The sequence below is a fragment of the Alternaria novae-zelandiae genome (assembly GCF_023758075.1).
Source record: "Alternaria novae-zelandiae strain BMP 2774 chromosome Unknown scaffold_36, whole genome shotgun sequence".
Classification (NCBI taxonomy): domain Eukaryota; kingdom Fungi; phylum Ascomycota; class Dothideomycetes; order Pleosporales; family Pleosporaceae; genus Alternaria; species Alternaria novae-zelandiae.
The window spans coordinates 99,964-121,810 of NW_026056996.1; the positions used below are offsets into that span (position 1 = coordinate 99,964).

Genomic DNA, 21,847 nt, shown 5'->3' on the forward strand with positions numbered 1-21,847 from the left:
AAGAGGTAACTAGGTCTATAGCTAAGCGCTTAGGTAGCGCACCTTTATACTATAAGCTAAGAATATTGTATGCTATAGCGATGTAGGCTATCTACCTCGCGATAATTTAGTTAAGACTCTTACCTATGTATAACGTAAGAGTAATAGGTCTTATTAAGTAGAGAGAGAACTTGTCTTTCTTTCTAATCTTTAGAATTATAGCTACCTTTGTGTTGCTCTATATATCTCTATAATAGGCCTTAGTAAAACATCTTTAGTAAATAGCGTGCATAAAGTGCTTAATATACAACTAGCATACTTTAAGTAATTAAATAGTAATTCTGTTAGGCCTAGAGAAGGTACTAGAGACGCTAATTATACTCTTTTTAACTTCTTCTATTAAAACGTAAGTGTTCTAGAGCAAACACTTATTAGGCAACTTATCTATAAGAGGCAGAGGCTTAGAGAGGTTATCTTCTGCTAAAAAGTAGTCTAGTATAGCCTTCTATAGAGCCTTAGCCTTCTCTAAAGGTATAGTAAAAGTTTAGCTATTAACAATTAGTAGAGTATCTATTTAGTTGTATATTATCTTATGCTATCTAACTAGCCTGTAAAGGTCTTAGTTAGAGGCATAGAAATTAATATAGTGTTGCTAGTACCCTCTCTTAGCCTTTCTAACTCTAGTAAGGAATACTCTAGTAGCGTTAGAGAGTAGCTCGCTGTTAGAGGCTTTGTTTCTAATATAGACTCTGTGCAAGGCCTAGCACTTATCTATCTACTAGGGCGCTAAGTAGCCTAATTTATAGGCTAGCTTGCTAGCAACTTTAATAGCGTTATTTATAGCTTTAGTAACGTTTACTATACTATTCTTAATTTGTTGTACTATTAGGTCGCAGCTAATAGGCCTAAGGCTAATAAGATTTAGTTTAACTAGCCTAGTAAACTAGAGTAAGTTGCAGTTAGAGACGCGATAGTAATACTATTCTAATACCTATTAGCCGCGGCTAGGTAGAATAGTTACTAGAGTATTATAGTTAGATTCTAAATACAGAGCAGCCTGCACTAAAGTTCTAGCAAAGAGAATGTTTAAAAAGAAAACGTTAATAATATGCCTAGCGCGATAAGTAGGCTCTCTAGGTTCTCTAATAAAAGAAAGGTTATTCTAACTAGCCTAGTAGGCGACCTCTAATCTACTATGCGTAGTAATAGACTCTAGCTTAAAGAGTTCGTAATAGGCGTTTAGGTTCTCTCTAATAAGACAATTAGAAGAGAGGGTTAAAGAGACTAAGTAGTGTAATGTTAAGTTATCTAGAGGTTGTTAGTAGAAATTTAGAATAGAGTACTTATTAACCTTAACCTACAAGAGGTCTCTACTAAGGCAAGACTAAATAATATTAGCTTTAAGGCTAGAGACTTTTTAGATATAGGTTAGAACCTGCAGGTAGTTACGTTTCTAGGTCTTAGAGTTGTTCTAGCTAATTACTAGAGAGAGTATATAGTAGCCTAGGTAAGTAGAAGTCTAGGTACTAGTTATAGTAAAAGGTTCTTAAATATAAATAATATTAATTTTAGCGTTCTAAGCAAGTTAAAGAGTAGAAATATAGTAGAGTAAGCTTCTAGCTACGTTAGACTAGTAGATTTAAAGCTAGCTATTATAGTTCTATAGGCAATTACTATTATTATTTAAAGGCTATCTTAATATAAGTTTAAATTAGTACTTATTTTAGTGTCTGTATATTCTGTTAAGAAAGAGTTAGTATGCTTAGAGTCTCTAGGCCTAAAGCTTTTAGTAGAAAGTTAGCAAAGGCTAAGGTCTTATGTTAGCGCCGCTAATTATTATAGCCTAGAAGATTCTAGTGCTTTAGACTCGCTTATTAATTTCTGCCTAGGCGCAGTGCCTGTAGAACAGCCTTTCTTATTAGCACTTGCTATAGCAGTGCTTTGTACTAGAGAACTAAGTATATTGTTAGTAGTAATATTAATAGGTGTTTCTTTAGAGGCGCCTATTAGCAGCGTTGTTGTAACTATAGTAGCTGCTAATATCGCGCGTTAACTAGACTACCTTATAGTTGTTAGCATTCTTTTTATAGAGTATACTATTTGCCTATTAACTTATAATAGAGCTGCTAGATAGTTAGAGTAGGTAGCCTTATAGAGGCTATAGCAGTTAGAGCACCTTAGTGTATTCTAGTAGCCTTTAATTAGTTCTTTGTATATAGCTATAAGCTTACTATATCTAGAATAGTAGGCTGCCTTTATGTAGTTTATAATCTTGCAATACTCTTAATAGCTAGAGTTGTACAGCGAAATAGGTAGGTTTTTTTAGATTTTCTTTAAATAATTGCTCTAGCTAAATAAGCAGAAAGCGCGAACTAGAGTAGAGAAAGAAATAATCTACGTAATTCTTCTGTCTTTCTAAAGGCTATGCTATAATAGTTAGACGCTTATAGGTTGCACTCTAGTCTATAAGAGTGCCTTATTGTAAACTTTAGTTAGGTAGGTAGAGATAAGGCTACCTATAATTAATCTATAGTAGCTATTAACGCCTTAGACTGTATAGTTAACCTAGCGCTTAGAAAGCCTAGCATCTTTGCTCTTAACTACTCTAATTATAAGTTTGCGCAGTTCTTAGTTTATAAGATAAGCTTTAACATCTTTATTATAGAGTGTAATAGCCTAACTAGTTTTTGTAGCCTTAGCCTAGAGTATATTAGATAGAGTAATTCTATTTCTAACAGCCTCTATAATAGCCTTACGTGTAGCAAATAGAGAGGCTTATTGCATACGTGCTACTAGCCTAAGAGTAATAAGAATATAATTATCTATAGGTAGTAGACAGGCTGCAAAGCGTAGTGCTAGCTTTGCTATTAGTGCTACTTTTGTCTTAGCAGCGCCTCTTTGCAGAGGTGTAGAATTTTTTAAAGTCTTTACTATATCCGCCTAGAAGTAGTAGAATAGGCTAGTAGAGGCCTTAGTGTTACTTCTAGAGGCTAGCGGAGAGTTAAACAACAAGTAAATAGCTTTTAGTACCTGTTTCTAGAGTTCTCTAGCAATAGAGAGCTAGGTAGAGTTAGTAAAATAATCTAGACAGCTGTTAACAGCTGCAGCTAAGTTCTAAATAATATTATAGCAAGTTTTAGTAGCCTTTTAGTCTACCTAAATGCGCTAGCGAATAGCGTCTAAGATAGCTTAGTGTCTTAATAGCGTGCTCTTACTAATAGAAGCTGTAGCGCGATTAAGTTTACGCTGTTATCTCTTATTAGAGGCACGTAAATTCCTGTAAGCTAGGCTCTTAGAGTTGTCTTGTTAAGTTTAGAGAGGCTGCACTAAGTGTAGCAAACTCTTAGGCGTAGCTACATTAGCTATTCTAAACTGTCTATGCGCAAGCGTAGATATTTAGTTAGCTAAGGTAGTTAGAGGCTGCTACTGTAGATTAATTAGTGCAAAAATATTAGTAAAAAGTTAGGGTCCTAGAATCCTGAAAAGTTAGTGTTCGGTGGAGTGGATACTGTAGCATAGCCGACAGGCGACAAGGCAACCGCTTTCTAAGAAACTATCCTGGGATAGGAACTACAGGTTCATGCATAGCCTCACATGACGCTAGCACCAGCCTTGCGCCTCGATGTGCGGCGTTGCCTTTGTATGCAAGCCCCCGGCTTAGTGATGTGGTGACAGCGCACCACGGCGGCTAATAGGCTAGCGAACGACGAACCAACGTCGTACCTGCCCCTCCATCGCAGAGTATCCATATTGCGGTTATCGCGCAGTCGTCCTTTGTGGTTCACCGGATAGTTCTCAGCTCCGCGATGCCCCCACGTTTTGACTTGCGCGCATCTCATCGCGGGGCAGTGCATGCAGCCCAAGTGTCATGACACAGCTTGTTTTACTGAAGGTTTATGCAGCCACGCGCTGAGTTGGTATAGACTGTGCCACACTAGATGATATCTGGAGACGAGAAGATCTGAATGTCTGAAAGTTCACGCGGATGCAGCTATGGAAACCCTACGTCATTGCAAGTCTAGCGATGGCTACACGATACATTCCTCATGGCTAAGCTTGCCATGGAGTGGAAGTATACTCGCCGTAGACTGATGGATACATGAGAGAAGATAATCGGATTTTAATTCAACCTGTCTCCTCTATCAACGGTAATTGGAATCGCCGGTCGGGCCAGTGTTATGTGAAGGGGTTCTGAGAACATGCTGGCCGTATGGCGGACCAGCAGAATGTGGAATTCTTCGCATCAGAGGCTGAGGCTGTGGTGGTGGAACACGCACCATCCCAGTAGGATCGCTGGACACATCGTGAGGCAAGACGTGATAGCAACTGTTATGTGCGTACGGGGCCACAGGCGTATACGAATGAGTGTGATACGGCGTATACATTGGAGACGCCGAGTCTTCCACATCGCTCTCATACTCGTTTTCTGATACATCGAGGGAGCCAGGCTCGTCGGTCTGTTGATCCTGGAGGTATTGCGGAGTAGTGGAGGACTGTTTTGGGTGATCATCCGAGGATGTGCGCTTGATATTCGGTCTACCACTCTGGAGACCCTTTGACCGGCTCCGCTTCCAGGCTTTTGAGCCAGTCTTCTTAGAGACCTTTGGATCTATGGGCATGGAGTCGGCTCGACGTGGTGGTGGTATGATATCTCCAGCGGGTCTTCCAGCCAAGAACTCTCGCATCCACGTAAGGACCTCTTTTGGCCGTCTCTCCTTTGTCTTCTCTCGCACATCTAGGTCTCGTTCTTTGGCTTCTGCTAATTCCTGCCTGGCCGCTTCGATTCGTTCGATACCTTCACGGTGTGCAAGGAGTCCTTCAACACGCTGCTCTTCTATCACTCTTTTCAGCCCTTGAACCTCATACTCAAGCTCGAAAATGCGCGCGGAGTTGTTCTCATGCACGGTCTCCTCCGCCTGGTCGTTGTGACCTATGCTACACGATGCCACCTGCTCATTTCTCATGTCTTCGAGTGTGACGGAAAGACTCTTTTGATCAATTGCGATGTTGTCGACCAGGCGAGTGAAGTCTTCAGCTTGCTCGAAGAACTCGCTTCTAAGGTCCTCGTCATCCTCAGCCTCCTCCGCACATTGCTCTAGCTCCCGCTTTTGAGTCTCGTACTTCTCGCGTGCATTGGCCAGTTCACCGTCTATAAATCTTCCTGCTGTCGTGTCTTCGAGTTTTGTTGCTACGCCTCGTCGCATCTCGCGCTGCAATTGCAGACTGACCGTTCTCCATCTATCTGCTAATGACTCGACAATCCGGATGCCGCTGTAGGTATCGCCTTGGTATTGCTCCATCCTAGCTCCACCTCTTATCATGTTTCCAAAGAACTCAGGTCTTTCCCCCATCATGTTTTCACGCATCGTTGCGGCATCATGCGCTTCCTTCGTCTTCAGCGAGTTCCACATCGTTGTGACAATCACAACGTCCTGAAAGTTTCGCTCGCCGCAGATCTTTTCAAATATCCGGAGGCTCTTGAGTGAAGATCCCGACATTCTCATGTCTGTTATCCGCTGAACATAGATCATTCCTCCGATCGGGATACTGTGCCCATAGCCATCGCAGTAGGTACAGATGAATGAAGCAATCTTTCGAAACACTGCTGCATATTCCAAATGAGTGTCGTCAAAGCCTGGCGTGTCAATCAAATACACTGTTTGGCCGTTGTTTCGCTGCAATGTCTGGAATACGACATCAGTGGTACCTTGAGATGATTAGGTCGATATTTCCATCATTCAAGACGAACATACATGACTTTAGCGAATGCCCGATATCTGCACTCTTCTGTGTGACTTGCGAGATGAATGTGCTTTTGCCAGCCCCAGTGAGGCCCATAACGAGAATGCCAATCGCTCTAGCGACAGATCAGACAACGAAACCGGACGGATGGTCAGTTCATACCGAGAAGAGGGCGCATTCTGGTTGAACCGCGTAACTGTAAGCGCTGTAGGAGGAAATGTGCTGGATGAACTTCCATATGAGCGGATCGGGTTCAGCGCATCGTGACTTCCCCTCCTAGTCGGCGAGATGTTGAGAGCGCTCATACTGCGCACATTACACTGATGTGGTTTTCGTAACAGGAATTTGCGTTACAATGAGGCAATGCGATGACAGTAGACGCAAGCGCATCCAAAGCTGCCAAGACGGGCAGGCTACAGTGCTGCCGACTCTAGCTGTGATGCTGATCTTAGCTGATGCGGCCTGCAGGCGGAATCGCGCACGGACAGTATCTAGGCGCAGAGGCGTACATGAGGATTGCCTGCAGCACAGCAGTTGCGGTAGCTTTGACGTGTACGTTGCTGATTGGTGGTTTCCATGCGACAGGCAGGTGGGCTGTACAACCTTGCTGCAGGATTGCATTCAGCCGCATCGAGAGCTGCTGCGGCGTAACAAGGCTATAGAAACGTGATTACTGGACAATATCCCGACCCAACCGTACACGTTGATTTGCGACTTGGTACAGTCACCCATCGTTCCACAATGGAAACCGTGAATCTTGAAGGCTCGAAGCCAGTTGAGTAGGTGGACTCCTGTGATACAATCGCAAAACTGACTTGGCCTGGCAGCCCCGATGACCTTTTCGTCGCAGTCATGGGCATGACTGGTGCTGGCAAATCTACCTTCATCGAACATTGTACCAATTCTCTAGAACGCCTTTCCGGACATGGACTGGCATCTTGTAGGCTTCTCGACAGCGCTGAAGCCTAAATGATTGTTGACACCAATGAATAGGTACAAGCCAGGTATCGATACACACCACTAGCGTACTCGGAAAAACGGTTCATCTGATAGACACGCCCGGCTTCAACGATAGTCGGCGATCCGATGGAGAGACACTACAAGAACTGGCATACTGGTTAGCAGCCGCTTACGAAAGAAGGATCAAACTCAGCGGAATCGTTTACCTTCATTGCATCACAAACAATCGCTTACAAGGGTCCGCGGTGCGTGCGCTGAGTGCCTTTAAGAGCATGTGTGGAGAAGACGCATTTTCTGGGGTGGTCGTGGCAACTACGATGTGGGATAGGGCTACCACAGATGAGCTCGTAAAGGCGGAATTGCGACACGAGGAACTCCGCGGGAAGATCCAGGATGTTATACACCACGGCGGTAAACTAGTCAGGCTATCAGCTGTAGATATAGATGCAGGAAAAATACTTCAACACATCGTGGGAAAAAGCAGGAGGCTAACACTGGCGTTCCAGCGAGAGTTGGTAGATGAGAACCAGCTCATCCATGAGACGCGGGCCGGTCAAGTCTTGTTTGAGGATCTAAAAGAATCGTTCGAGACATTACAAGCCAAGATTGACGATGCGCGTGGAAGATTAGCCAAGATGGCTCATAATTCCCGGAGAGACGAGTTGCACGAGCTTCAAGATGCCATCATCGAGATGGATGCGAACATGCGGTCCGTGGACGAAGACATGGAGCGTACGAAAGTAAACCTCCGCGACATCCGGATGGTATGGGACAAGAATCTTGCACGAGATGATAAAACGATTCTGGCGAGCGCGCAACTTATCGAGCGGCGATTGGAGACCGAGCGTCGTCAGCAGGAAGTCAGAAATGATGCCCAAACACCTTCAACCGACGACGGCTACGAAGCCTCAAGTGCAGGATTTTCTTCAGCAAGTACACTGCAAACCTCGCAAAGCTACATGTCGCTCAGGTTAGAACAGCTGGAGAAAGAACGCGACGCGCTTACGTATCAAATGGGCCAAAGACTGAATAGACGATACACGGCGGCGCATGGACGAGGGGCGACGAGGATAGGAGCCATAGGCGCTGGTCTAGCTGTAGCCCAGCTCGTCGTAGCAATGGCGTGCACGGTGATGTGAACAGCATGGGAAGTGTCAAGGAAGAAGGGAGCAAATGGGCTGCTCACACAGCGGCGAAATCGGGGACGCGCTTCACGCTAGTGCTGTTTTGGACAAGGCTCCACTTAGTTGGATCGCGCTTCGAGCTCGAAAACACCACGCAGCCTCCAACACCTTCCTCATTGATTCGAGCATCGCGTTGCTTTTCGAGACTGATTACACGATACCACGCGCAATACGATACGATGACAGAAGCGAGCGCTCTCAGTGGCGTCTGCGTCATCATGCACTTCGCGCCTCTCACGCGCCCTGCCCCTTCCCCACGCGATCAGTATGCTACACCTCTACCTCGCGAAGGCGCACGTTCTACCTGGCGTTATCGCGATCATGCGTAGAGCAAGATCGGCATTGATGAAAGCGATAATGCGTGGTCGATGTGTGAGGAAGCGTCTCTTTGGGCAGTAGATTCCCAGCACTACTACATTTTCCATTCACTCTACTAACCACACAATTGTCCGTGCATTTGCGTTTCATCGACAGAAGAGGAAAAACACTGGGCGACCTCACTAATTGTATGCACAATGGCTTACAGGTTCATACGACCGGATCTTCCTGTTTAACATCAAATCACAACCACTCAACTTAATTCACCCACAACATCCGAGTATGGCTCCAGTTGTACATGAGATCGATCCAGACGCGGATACAGTCATAATCTTACGATCACCGGGTGATGGTGAATACTTCGCTTGGTGGGATGATTCACCGTTCGACAACCTTGACATACTTGATCAACTCCCTTTCACCAGTCGCCTGCGAGGGCGTTCATCACGAAGGAGTCGGATTGGGTAATCCTTAATGTTCCTGAGGGATCTGTCCTTTACCTTGTCTCTTCGCGCCATCTCATGCTGGCCTCACCGGTCTTCAAAGCAGCGCTCTCACCTGGTACCTGGAGTGAGGGATGCAAGCAGGCCGACGGTCGCTACCATATCACAGCAGACGATTGGGAGGAGGAAGCATTTCTCCTCTTCATGAACATGCTACACCTACGCAGCCCTCAGATCCCGAAGACTGTGAGCCTCGAACTAATGGCGAAGCTGGGGATCCTCATCGACTATTACAACTGCGCCAGTGCGGTGGAATTCTTCACTGCGGTGTGGATGAACAAAATCTATGGTGATAAAATGGAGGGTGAATACTGCCGCGAATCGATACTGCTGCTTTGGGTTTTCTATCTCTTCGGGAGCAAAGATTGTGTCGCTCTCCTTGTTGAGATAATGACTTTCTACTGCAACGAGAGCAAACTGCGCACCTTGGGACTTCCCATACCCCAATCTTTGTCAGGTAAGTGGGCGATATAGTTCTGAGACACATGTAGTTTTCTAACTCGCGGTAGATGAGATCGAACATCGGCGACATGAGCTCATCAACAAGAAGCTGTCATATCTGCATTATAAACTGACAATGAACCCCAAGCCGAATGCACACCTGCCAGATAGATTGCGAGAGACACTGAGGCGAACTATCGGTGGGCAAAGACGTTCAAGCGGATATCCCTATCTCGAGGTCACTGTGGTGGCACTTGAAAGGGTCCTTCTTGACTACTCTCAAGAGCAAGTGGAGGCTATACTCGAACTCGAAGCCACTCGTATCGAGTGGTTCCGCGCAAACGGCTTCGAGCTCTGCTGGAACAATCACGAGCTGAGCTATGAGTAGAGGACACTAAGAATCAGGTACGAGGATGCTATGCGTCTCGCGGAGCTTTGGGAACAAAGCTATTTTTCACACATGTGGCTTATCGGCAGCATACACATCGGTACAATGTGCTGGAGGCTTCAGAATGGCAAGTCTCTGGAAGTAACGATGGAGTCAATGAAAGGCAACGACTGATATCTTGATATATGTCCCAGGGAGTTCGGTCCTCATAGGCGGGCCGTTCGCAATATTAATCTGGTGTTTATCCGCCCGATATTTGCGACGATCTCAGTATATCATACTTGCGACTTCTCTCATTTGCGACTTTCTCAGCTACGGTCCCTTCCAGGATGCAGGTGGCGGCGAAGATCATAGAAACCCAGATTGCTCGCAATTACCAAACAAGATCTCGAATGCAGGTGACATGCTCTAGAGACCAATACTACATTGTTACCGGAAGGTGCTCGTATGTGCCTTGCATGAACTGTGGCCGAGGCAGTGGTCCGGCTATAACGCCAACCCAAGTGGGCGGCCCTAGCCCGGTGCTAACGAGCGCGCACAGAACAAGATCCACACGTCACAACCTGTCACAACCACCCATGTGGGGTCATCGGTCATGTTATCGCAACGCCACGGCCAAAACAAGAAGGAGGTTATCCGGCACACAAGCCTTGTCAAGAGCCCCAGTCCGAGGCTTGTCTTTCTTAGCCCCTTGCTTGGACACTGTCGGTTCCATTCAACGCATCGCGTATGCGCACCACGACATGAGCGACAATCGCAATCTAAACTCCATGGGGTAGGTCGGTAATAACACGACTATCATGCAGGGACTGGAGTCGACCGTGGGTGCGGTATAAAACTACAATGCAGTCCGCTGTTCGTTGTCTCTTCATCCGCATTCGCTTCGGACTACCTTCGCTCAAGGAAACCGGTTGTGGCAAAGATGGCTCCTGTGCTTTCATTCATCGTTGGCTCGCTGTTGGCTGTTAGGGCTTTCGCCGAGCCGTTTGAGAAGCTCTTCGAAGTTCCTGAGGGTGAGCTTCATATTCTATCGAGCCATGAGCTATGCTAATGATCGACAGGATGGAAGCTTCAGGGCCCAGCATCTGATGCACACACGCTCAAGCTCCAGATCGCGCTCACGCAAGGCGATACCGCGGGCTTTGAGCAGACCGTCATGGACATCTCGACGCCTTCGAACCCAAAGTACGGCCAGCACTATGAGTCGCACGAGGAGATGAAGCGCATGCTTATGCCCAGCGAGGAGACTGTTTCGTCCGTCTCTTCGTGGCTCAAGTCTGCCGGTATCGAGAAGTTCGAGACCGATGCCGACTGGGTGACCTTCAGAACCACTGTCGGTGTTGCCAACGAGCTCCTCGGAACGAAGTTCTCTTGGTTCGTTAGCGAGGAGAGCACACCCCGCAAGGTTCTCCGCACCCTTGAGTACTCCGTCCCTGACGAGATTGCCGACCACATCAACCTCGTTCAGCCGACTACTCGCTTCGCCGCCATCCGTGCGAACCACGAGACTGAGCGTGAGATCTTCGGTATCCAGCTCGCTTCTTCCCCCAACATCACTGTCAACTGTGATGCATCCATCACCCCCCAGTGCCTGAAGCAGCTCTACAAGATCGACTACACTCCCGACCCCAAGAGTGGCAGCAAGGCAGCTTTCGCTTCCTACCTCGAGGAGTACGCTCGCTACAGCGACCTCGCCCTCTTCGAGAAGAACATCCTTCCCGAGGCTGTTGGCCAGAACTTCTCCGTCGTCCAGTTCAACGGTGGTCTGAACGACCAGAGCTCCAGCGACGACAGTGGCGAGGCCAACTTGGACTTGCAGTACATGCTCGGTCTGGCGCAGCCCCTGCCCGTCACCGAGTACAGCACCGGCGGCCGTGGCCCATGGGTCGCTGATCTCGACCAGCCGGACGAGGCCGACAGCGCCAACGAGCCCTACCTCGAGTTCCTCCAGAGCGTGCTCAAGCTCAAGCAGAAGGACCTTCCCCAGGTCATCTCCACCTCCTACGGTGAGAACGAGCAGAGCGTGCCCAAGTCATACGCTCTCAGCGTCTGCAACCTCTTCGCCCAGCTCGGTAGCCGTGGTGTCTCCGTCATCTTCTCCTCCGGTGACTCTGGTACCGGCTCTGCCTGCCTTTCCAACGACGGCAAGAACACGACCAAGTTCCAGCCCCAGGTAAGTTCTGACTGTACGGAGTGCATGTAAGACATATACTAATTTCGTACCAGTATCCCGCTGCCTGCCCGTTTGTCACCTCTGTTGGTTCTACTCGCTATCTCAACGAGACTGCTACTTTCTTCTCCTCCGGTGGCTTCTCCGACTACTGGAAGCGTCCCTCGTACCAGGACGATGCCGTGAAGGCATACTTCCACCAGCTCGGCCAGAAGAACAAGCCATACTTCAACCGCCACGGACGTGGATTCCCCGACGTCAGTGCTCAGGGCTTTGGCTACCGCGTCTACGACAAAGGCTCCCTCAAGGGCTACCAAGGAACGTCTTGCTCGGCCCCGGCATTCGGCGGTATCGTCGCTCTTCTCAACGACGCCCGCCTTCGTGCCAAGAAGCCCGCTCTCGGTTTCCTGAACCCCCTGCTGTACTCCAACCCCGATGCGCTTAACGACATCGTTCTCGGTGGTAGCACTGGATGCGATGGCCATGCCCGTTTCAACGGCAAGCCCAACGGCAGCCCGGTTATCCCGTATGCTAGCTGGAACGCTACTGCGGGATGGGACCCGGTTTCTGGTCTTGGCACACCGAACTTCCCCAAGCTGCTTAAGGCTGCTATGCCCGCTAGGTATAAGGCTTAGATGAGCGGATGTGGTGTTCTGAGGGAGATGCGATAGATATAGATTTGGATAAACTATAATTGAAGCATTGAAGAACAACTGCATTGACCAATCGTGAAACCTGGAACGATCCATGGATGCAAGCCCCGAGTGGACTGGTAATGTGAGCTACTCGCCCTGTCATGATGAGGGACATCACCGAACCCTTCAATGCAGGGTTGTGGCTTACCTCATTCTTTTTGCTACTCTGCGATGAACCTTGAAATCTGCAGGGTCGTTCGTTCATCGTATTGGTGTTCTCGTCGTAGAAGCACGTGCAAGGCTGGTGAGGGCAGGCGTGGTTACATAAGCGGGGCACGAGCCATCTCAGCCGCTGGATGACGTAGAAGCTTCGAGAAACATCGCGAAGCTTCACGCGTCTTCCTGACAAACCTCGAAGCATCACCAATCGTCGCGCATCGTCTACACTCTTCCAGTATCGTCCTTGTCTTACGGGATCTGCATTGCTCATCACCGCGCACGCAATCGACTGCTGCCTGCGACGCCTCCATAATGACTATAAATCCATGTCTTCCTGCTCTCCAAGAGCCCATCATCAATTCGAAAGACAAACACATCTACAGATCTACGATCTACAGCTACCCTTGAGCTTCACTACTCTACTACTCTATATTTCTCATCGACCAACAAGCCTCGCTTCTACCAAGTACCCCAGCAATGGCGTTCATCCTCACTCCACGAATGGCACCCACCTACGAGGCACAGCAGTGCAACCCCTTCGGCTTCTGCGCCCCGGTATCACGACCCGCCCACGGCTACCGCATCTCTCGTCCCCAGCCTCGCCGCCCACAATACTCACCCTACAACAACTTCTTCAGCCAGGTCGACGAGCTCCTGAGCGAGATCGACCGCGAGGCACAACGCGAGGCTCAGCGCAAGGCCCAGATCGAGGCCCACCGAGAGGCGTTACGCGAAGCTTACCGCCAGCGACAGCTACAGCGCAAGCGCGCACTTCGAGCCGACTTCCAGGTCAACCAGGTCGAGCAGGGATGGCAGGTGGATGGAGATATCCAGGGCTTCGAACAGGACAACATCAACATTGAGGTCATCGATGAGCACACACTGAAGATCGCTGGTAACACCCAGTGGCAATCCGAGAAGTCGCAATCTCAGCCACAGCTACCTCAGATCGAAGCCCAGGCCACACCTGCCCCCAGCATTGAGCACCCCACCACTACACAGTCAGAGCCAGAAGTCGACACCACCACCGAGACCGAGGCACCTACCACTCGCGCCGCTACACCCGAAAGCGACACCTCATCGCATAAGTCATACCAGCCCACCGTCGAAGACGACTTCGAAGACCTCGCCGCTGACTTCCCATCGTCTCGACCATCATCTCCCACCGAGCCTCGCGAGCCCAAAGGCAAGGAGAAGGCCGTCGATGAGTCCAACAACACTGAGACCGCCGTGGTAACCCAGCCACAGCCCGAGGTACCGGTCCAGCAACCCCAACAACAAACCCAAGAGCAGTCTCAGCAACAAGAACGCGTCCACGGATCTTTCGAGCGCACCTTCAGGTTCCCTGAACGCATCGATGTCGCTAATGTGAGCGCTAGCTTCAAGGATGGTGCGCTTAAGGTGACTGTGCCTAGGGCGCAGGTGATGCAGGTTAGGAGGATTGCTATCTTATAGTGGAGGACAGGGATAAGTGAGGAGGAGTAATGGCAGAAGAGGGCATAGTCGCAAGGCATGAAGATATGGACAGCATATGCATGGACTGAATCAGGAATGGGTTTGTAAGATATTTGCACACGGTGCTTAGACATCGGTTATGAATCAATGATTGTTTAATTCAAACTTCTTTCCCATATCTCTCGTGTTTCTGCTGTTGTACACTAATACTACTCATTTCATCCACCACCACCACACTCCCTTCCCCACCTCCCCTTCATCCCAGCCTCCCGTCATGCATGCTGAACTGACCTACAGCATCAAAGCAACAATCCCCAAAGCAGCAACTACAACACCACCGGCCTCGCCGGCGCCGATAGCAACAGCTCCACCCGTGGCAGTGGATGTTGCCTGCGTCTCTGTGCCGGTGGTCTTCGCCTCGGTCTTGGTGGCCTCGGATGACGCTGATGCTGACATGGAGGATGCCATGGAAGATGCAGCGGATGAAAGCGCCGATGATGCGGAGGCGACGGGGTTGCTGGGTAGGGTGTTAGTACTGGTGAAGAGGTGACTGGGTCGGGAAGGAATGGGGTTGGCGGTGGTGTTGTAGAACGTTTAAAGCTGGGGAGGAGGCTGGTGGTGTTGTGTGGTGCATTGAAAGTTACTCACGATTCCGCTGCAAGCGCGAAGCCGGCGAGGGCGGGGAGGATGATTGTGGAGAAACGCATAATGCTGTTTGGTGTTGAATGCCTTGGTATCGTGTTGTTGCAGGTTTGATGACGATTTCTTGGTATGGGTATCTTCGCAGGTGAACAAGAAAGAAAAACCTACCTGTACAGCTCAGTCACGGCTTTATGTACACTACACCTGTCATCACCACATCACACGAAACCCCTGAGTTTGCGTTGTACATCATTCCAACACGAAACGGTGATACCATACACCACCACTAGCATTTGGTGCGTATACCCTCTCATGTACCCAAGTAGGATTGTCTCGAGGTTCATAGGTACGTATCGAGGTACCAATTCCTATAGCCGTTTTGGTGGAACTCACTATGTGGTACAAAAGGTACTGTCATGGGGAAAGTATGTGAATTCGCAAGCTTTGTGGCGGGTGATACCATGGAGCCGGGTGTAAATGGATTTGTCCTACAATGTGCGGATGGTATACGCGTTTTAGGCTGCTGGTGCGATTAAAACACCTCAAAGCTATTGCAATCATCCCGCATACCAAAGTACAACTTCGATGCCTAGCCCGGAAAGAAGACTGCACCTTCCTCTTAATCAACAGTATCCTACTTTCCGCGAGGATGATGTTGTCCATTTTGTCGCGAGATGTTTTGTGGTAAAGATTTGCTGGGCTTCGCGCTCAAGCCTGAATTCTTTTCGTGAATAACTCCCAAAGCTGGACCGTGAACATTGTTTGATAGTCTTCGGGGCGTGTGCATGAGATTTCTCGTCTTGCGCCTGTACCCAGGTAGTGGTCAAGGATGGAGATGACCATTTCAGACACACCATGCCAAACTAGCATTGTCGACTTGCCAACCCATCAATATGCACACCCAAACTTACTCGCGAAAATACTTTAGGCTCGAGTGCAGATGCTGGAAGGGGAGGGCTGAAGATACCTGGAAGATCTTGGGGTAAGGGAGGCCGCCCGCCCGCGACGAAGGGCGCTTGACAAAATTGGGCTAGCGTCAATCTGGACAAGCGCCGGCGATCTCTCGCTCTTCGCCCGCGATATCCGACATGAGCTCCTGCCATCGCTCCCCGCCTCCCCTTCATCAACACAGTTCATGCAGCTCATGTATATCGAAGTTCGTGCCGAGAGAATGCCGGCCGTGTGTTCGCACAGGAGAGTCCTTCAGCTTGCCACTCGTGCTGCCTATGGAGGCGCGCCTCGTCACATCAGGCGACCAATCTTTGCAGGGCTGAGCGAGGGAGGCGCAGGAGACCTGACATTCAGCCGCGTTTCGTCAACCTCCCACTTCACTTTCTCTCCTGTACTACTCATCGATGATCTCACCTGAGCGACGTACACCAACACATGGCCATGAGCAGTTCGCCTATTTATCCGCATGAATTGAGAGGATGTACGATCCGCCTGCTTACTGTCGAGCCAGACGAGCCATCGGCCCCGCTACGATGCCAACTATCAGAAACATGTCTAGACACGAATCCAACCCCGTATCAAGCTCTATCATACTGTTGGGGCGCAAACCAAAATCCGGTTCAGATAACATGCAACTCGCATCCTCTCCAAGTAACACCAAACCTACATTCTGCCTTGCACGAGTACCGCCGCAGAGGAACTCAAGCGCTTCTCTGGGTCGACGCAATATGCATCAACCAATCCAACACTTCAGAACGAACGTCTCAGGTCCGTATGATGGATAAGATCTACACCGAAGCGGAGTGTGTGATCGTGTGGTTGGGCGAAGCGCAAGCGACCGATGAGATGGCGCTAGAGTTTCTGAAAGTGATCCATGCCTACCGTGATGTCCAGAATCCACATCTATCGACCGACCAAGTTGTCTTCAACTTGGATGCACGTCTAGCGCCAATAGTTCCACAGAAATGTTTTGATGCATTGGCTGCGTTTCTTCTACGACCGTGGTTTAGCCGTATATGGATGTACGTATCACATGAGCTATTTGAGGCCCGCGTATGGTTTCAAGTCCAGATTAACATCTCCGCAGTGTTCAAGAGGTTTTGCTCGCACCTCAGGTGTCAATCTGGTGTGGCCCAACTACCGCGAACGAAGATTTCCCGGTTCTTGAAGCAATCACGCGATTGACGGGCATGCCAAATTGTGCGATGAAACTCGAGAACGTCATGCAGGTATTCAAAGACAAAAATGTGAGACGGGCGGCCAGTCGTAGGCTCCCATGCGCGAGTATGTTGTTCTTGATCAAAACCTCACGAGAGAACGCAGCGAGTAGTACCCTGTATCTCCTCAAGAGAACTATCTTGTTTGATGCGGCGGATCGGCGAGACAAGATATTTGCCCTTGTTGGTCTAGCAAGCGACATCGACGAAAGCTTTGTAGACTACTCCAAAACTTACAAGGATGTTATGAAGGACCTGAACATCATGCTTCTAGAAGGCAAGATTGAGCCCACCATGGGTAGTGTGTTGGATGTGTGGTCGTCAATCACACGGAAAGAGGACGACGAGATCGCAGAGCCAAGCTGGGTAGCGGATATTTTCGAGCCGCAGAGTTGCGAGGGCTTGTACACGCCTATCATGGATGTATATCCCTCTAACGAGCCGCTTATTGAACGTAAACCAGAGCTTCGGTTTTTGGAGGTGGATGGACAGAAGGCAAGGTTCACTTTCGATCCAAGCTTTCATCTTCACTGACCTCTTCACTAGAGTCTCCGTATTCGCGGTGCTGCTTTCGATACGATTACTCACACGGCTCGGTTTCCGACGATCTTGCGCGAAGGCGGGTCAACGCCAATTGGCGCCTACAACGTACAAATCATATCTGCTTTTCGCGACTGGCTCCTGCGCGTGAAATCAATACTGAGAACGCAACGACTAGACATCACTGATGCTGACCGCATCTACCGACCCACTGGCGAGTCCCTTTACGATGCATTCTGGCGCACCCTATGCTGCAACCGCACATCCTTCAACGGGCTCAAGCCTCCTGCTGACGACAGCAGCTATAATGCGTATCTCATGCATCAAATCGTCCTGGAATTGTATCCCAAATACGTCAAAACAAAGATGTGGATCCTTGGCGTCGCTACAGCGTTCTCTCCTGCTGTGACGTACTGGTTCCGAGGCAGAAATTGGTTCTTGCGATACGCTTTACCGCTCGCCGTTCCCTTTATTGCTCTCTCGTGCAACGTTGCCTCGAGTCAGGTGTGGGATGCTTTCCAAGACCGTCTACATGTCAAACAAAGGGACTTCCAGGCTTGTCATATGGTTTTGTCGCAGGGGCGGCAGTTTGCTCTTACGAAACTGGGCTTGATCGGGTTGGTGCCGATTGCGGCCAGGCCAGGGGATAGTGTTGGCTTCTTCGCAGGGTGCAGAGTTCCGCATGCGTTGAGAAGACGCGGTGAAGGGTACGTTCTCGTCGGTGAATCGTATCTACATGGAATTATGGATGGCGAGGGGGAAATGCTTGAGACCGAAATGCTGACGATAGTATGAATCGACTTTTGCTTTGAGGACGCATGCTGGGGGGTTCACGATGGCGAATGTGGTGCAGAAACGCTCGAAATGTGATTACATTACATTATATTACTAGATTACATGAGATACTGGGTTTCAGTGTGTAACAGGATATGGGAAAGGGATGATGAAGCTCGGAGGAGCTATTGACATTTGAGGTAAGTCGATTAGACCTCAGAACACACATGCCACTCCCAACCTGTCTTCTTGCAGCAGTCAACGCGGTCGAAGTCCTTAGTCGACACGCTACCGGCTCCGGTAGTATCGAAAGTAATCTCCTGGCCTTCGTGGACATTGGTCGACCCGTACTGAGCGAAGACGACATTCTTGCCGGCACCCTCAACAGAGATGGTGCGTCTGTGATCAATCTGGCCCACAGTGTCGAAGACCTTGGTGGTGAGAATACCAGGCTTAGCCTCGTCGAACATGGCCGTAACGTGGAAGCGCTCATGACCCCACATAATAGTACCCGCAAACCAGGAGAAGTGGATCTTGCGAGCGCCAATGTCGCCATCGACACGGTAGAACATACCGTGTCTCCAGCCTCCGTAGATGTAGAATTGCTCCGCGAAAGCATTGAACACGTAATCTCCCACTGTGATGACACCCCCGGTAGTGATGCCGATCTGCGTGGAGGAGGTTTGGAAGATCTTGACGGCGAAAGGCAAGTTGAGGGTGAAGTACTCGTTGAAGTAGGGGCGGTCTGCGGGGCCGGGTACCATGGGCACGCCCTCTGATGGGTCGCCACCTGCGATCCTGGTGTATGAAGGGGCTGTTGGTCTGGGTGCGGGAACGTTGCAGGTGCTTTGGACGACAACGACGGTCTGAAAGTCCTTTGTCTCGGTCGCAAATGAGGTCGCGGCAGTAGTAGTGACGGTCTGAGTGGTAGTGGCGGTGCCGGTGGCGACCTGAGAGCAAGCTGCTGAGATCTTGCTGGTGGGCCAAGCTGCGATAGAAGCCGGTGCTACGAGACCACGCTTCTCAACGGCCCTGTTGAGCTCTGCTGCCATGGTATCGTTGAGCTTCGGGATGCTCGGGTCGTCCTCGTGCGAGAGAGTCTTGACGGCTACGATTGCGATCTCGTAAGGGTCGACAACGACGTCGTTGGTCACCTCGGTGCTGTTGTCCGCACGTCTAGCGTGTCTTCCGTTGAATTTCGCTGCAGTGACGATCGCGACTCCAGAGGTGGAGGTGCTTGTCACTGTCCTTGTGATTGTAGCGGTCTGGGGTGCTGGTGTGATAGTAGCAGTAGCGGTCGCAGTTGTAGTCGGCTGGGAGTAGCCAATGTAGCTGCTGCAGAACTCGTCGCCGCTTGACTTGAGGTAAGAGATGTCGCTGGGGCAGACAGGTACACCATCATCGCTCTCATCAGTGAAACCAAAGCTGTACTGGATAGTGTAATGGTCGTCGCCGCGGTATTGTCCATCGTTCGTTGCGAAGGAAGCATCCCACTCCTGAGTGTACATGGAGCAGTATTGACCCTGCGAAACACCGTTCTTGAGCAGAATGTAGGTGTTGAAGTAGCGGCACAACTGCGGCTTGCCATCGGCAGGTGGGTGTTCAGTTGCCCACTTATTCTGCTCCTTGCAGGCAGCTGCGCAGAGCTTGGCATCGAATGCGGGCTGGACGAAGAGCTTGTAACCCATGTAGGAGCCTTGTTTGTTGCAGTCGAGAGGAGAGTTGATCGCACTGTTCTTGAGCTCGACCTGCTTGTAGCCCTCAGCAGACTGTGTCGTGAGAGACGAGTAGCCGTTGCTTCCAGCGATGGCGACTTCAAACTGTTCTCGCCACTGTCCGTTGTTGTTGGCAGTGTCGGTGTAGACTGGTCCGCCCCAGAAAGAGCATTTGATGATGGCAACAGCTTCGGGGTCTCGGCAGTCAGGCCCTGGGTTTGCCGAAGGGTCGCGCTCAACATAGATGTTGAAACCGAGACACCCATCCTTGGAGTTACACTCAGATGCGCAGTGAGAGGGGTCGTAGGTCTCGACTACCTTGTAGCCAAGGTATCCGTAGGCACTGCTGGCACCCTGCAAGTTGGTGAAGGTGTTGAAGTATCCAGAAGGGGTGGAAGCACCCTTCGCTACAGAGGCAATTTTGGAGTCGGCGCGGAACTTGCTAGCAGACGACAGGTCGAAGCCGTAAGTGTTGGGGTTGCTGGGCTCAGGGTCGCAGGCTCCACGCCTCAGATGCTTCTTGACCTCCGGTACGGCCGAAGGCTCAGACACAGGCTTGACATCGAGAGGATCAGCGACGACCTCGGAGACGACATCAGCAATAGCCTCAGTTACTTCGAAAGGAACTGCTTGTTCCTTCAAGCCGGGAATGATGTTGATGACTGGGTCTATCTCTAGTTAGTATGATACCAGTGTTTCATCGGAAGAGATCATACCAGGCGTAGCATCAACTCCAGCGAAGTCGATGTCTTGAGCTCCGACCACGGCGAAGGCCGCAACGGCAGAGAAAACGTATGAATACCTCATTATTAAAGATAGTGGGTTGCTCGAGCGTAAAGAGTGACTGAGCGGGTGAGTGAATGAGTGAAGAGGCTGCTGTTGCTGCTGGCTATACTTCCTGTGCTTCTGTGGATGTTTATATGTTCATGATGAGGCCTTACAAGAGTTCGTCCTGACTACGATCCAAACGAATTTACGCCATGCAGGACGGAGTCGCCGCAGCTGAAGCATACAAACATCATGGCTGTCTCGAGGCGTAGCTGAGTGAATCGAGCAAAGTCGTGCCACATATCGAAATAGGCTGCTTGAGTACCACAAGAAGGTAAGTCCTGACGAGCCACTTGACTCGTTCAGTCCCAACCTCGCGTAGTTTTGGTGGTTCTCAAGCCACACATCGAGAAACATACCACTTCTGCTGCCGACGTTGAGGGGCGCCCTTAGATTCTCGATCTAGCCCTGCATCTTGCAGAGCCTCGCAGTCCAGAACATGCACGTGGGATGCCGTGCGCGCTGCCGGCTCGTGGGGGATGTGAGGATAGAAGCTCGCGTGAGAGCGAGACCCGCAATGCCCCTGGTGCGGGTGACACTAGCGTCGCCTTGGCACATCGTCTTGGCATACTTCAGCAATTCTCGTCGAAGCCGAACATCAAAACAATACCCGCAAATATCAAAGACATCTCAGTCAGCAGCGAAAGACAACCGGCCATCCCTTGCAATTGACGTCTTTGAACAGACAACGTCTAACACTGCAATTGCGGTACTAGCATGGGCAGCATGCACTCCCGAGGTCATTTAGGGCGCGACTCCGTGAAGGTGCAGCTAACTCAACACTCAATCATGAAGTCTGCTTTAGCTTCAACAGAAGCAATGGTACTACTTCGTATCCGACAGCTTTAGCTCTTGGCGTGATCTCCACGTACCCAAAAATCGATATCCGGCGGCGGCTCGCTAACGATCGTGGAAATTTGCCCCTGCCTCAAGGTTCCGTAGCTTGCGCAGGGTTCGGAAGTTCCTCCATCTCCTTACCTTCCCACCCAGCAACCCGTCAACAAACCTGGGGAGTCGCTCTACTGCCCTGCTCTTTGCTCTGGAGACCATCGTGACCTTGCGAATACCTCGCCCATGCGAACTTTCAGAAGGTTCCGGTGGTCCCGCTGCGCTCGTCTAAAGCAACATGCCCACCCACGAGCGATCAAGACCAGTCAGTCCGGTGTGAACAGCCGTGTGAAAGCGA

At 50.0% G+C, this 21,847-nt stretch overlaps 5 protein-coding genes across 5 annotated transcripts; 3 read left to right on the forward strand and 2 right to left on the reverse strand.

Moving 5' to 3' along the window:
* Positions 1-4,121: 4,121 nt before the first annotated feature.
* On the reverse strand, positions 4,122-5,477 carry J4E88_010610 (uncharacterized protein; the record flags this gene model as incomplete). The annotated part of the gene is made up of 1 exon (XM_049404201.1): positions 4,122-5,477. One exon carries the CDS (start codon positions 5,475-5,477, stop codon positions 4,122-4,124), a length of 1,356 nt encoding a protein of 451 aa, XP_049250043.1.
* A 1,096-nt stretch (positions 5,478-6,573) lies between these two features.
* J4E88_010611 (uncharacterized protein) lies at positions 6,574-9,515 on the forward strand (the record flags this gene model as incomplete). Its single annotated transcript, XM_049404202.1, has 3 exons — positions 6,574-6,616; positions 6,775-7,687; positions 9,389-9,515. 3 exons carry the CDS (start codon positions 6,574-6,576, stop codon positions 9,513-9,515), a joined length of 1,083 nt encoding a protein of 360 aa, XP_049250044.1.
* Positions 9,516-10,437: 922 nt separating this feature from the next.
* SED2 (Tripeptidyl-peptidase sed2) lies at positions 10,438-12,320 on the forward strand (the record flags this gene model as incomplete). Its single annotated transcript, XM_049404203.1, has 3 exons — positions 10,438-10,528; positions 10,577-11,688; positions 11,742-12,320. The coding sequence occupies 3 exons, from the start codon at positions 10,438-10,440 to the stop codon at positions 12,318-12,320; spliced, it is 1,782 nt and encodes a 593-aa protein (XP_049250045.1).
* Positions 12,321-13,040: 720 nt separating this feature from the next.
* J4E88_010613 (uncharacterized protein) lies at positions 13,041-13,994 on the forward strand (the record flags this gene model as incomplete). Its single annotated transcript, XM_049404204.1, has 1 exon — positions 13,041-13,994. One exon carries the CDS (start codon positions 13,041-13,043, stop codon positions 13,992-13,994), a length of 954 nt encoding a protein of 317 aa, XP_049250046.1.
* Positions 13,995-18,327: 4,333 nt separating this feature from the next.
* On the reverse strand, positions 18,328-20,640 carry J4E88_010614 (uncharacterized protein; the record flags this gene model as incomplete). The annotated part of the gene is made up of 2 exons (XM_049404205.1): positions 18,328-20,501; positions 20,550-20,640. 2 exons carry the CDS (start codon positions 20,638-20,640, stop codon positions 18,328-18,330), a joined length of 2,265 nt encoding a protein of 754 aa, XP_049250047.1.
* Between the last annotated feature and the right edge of the window lie 1,207 nt (positions 20,641-21,847).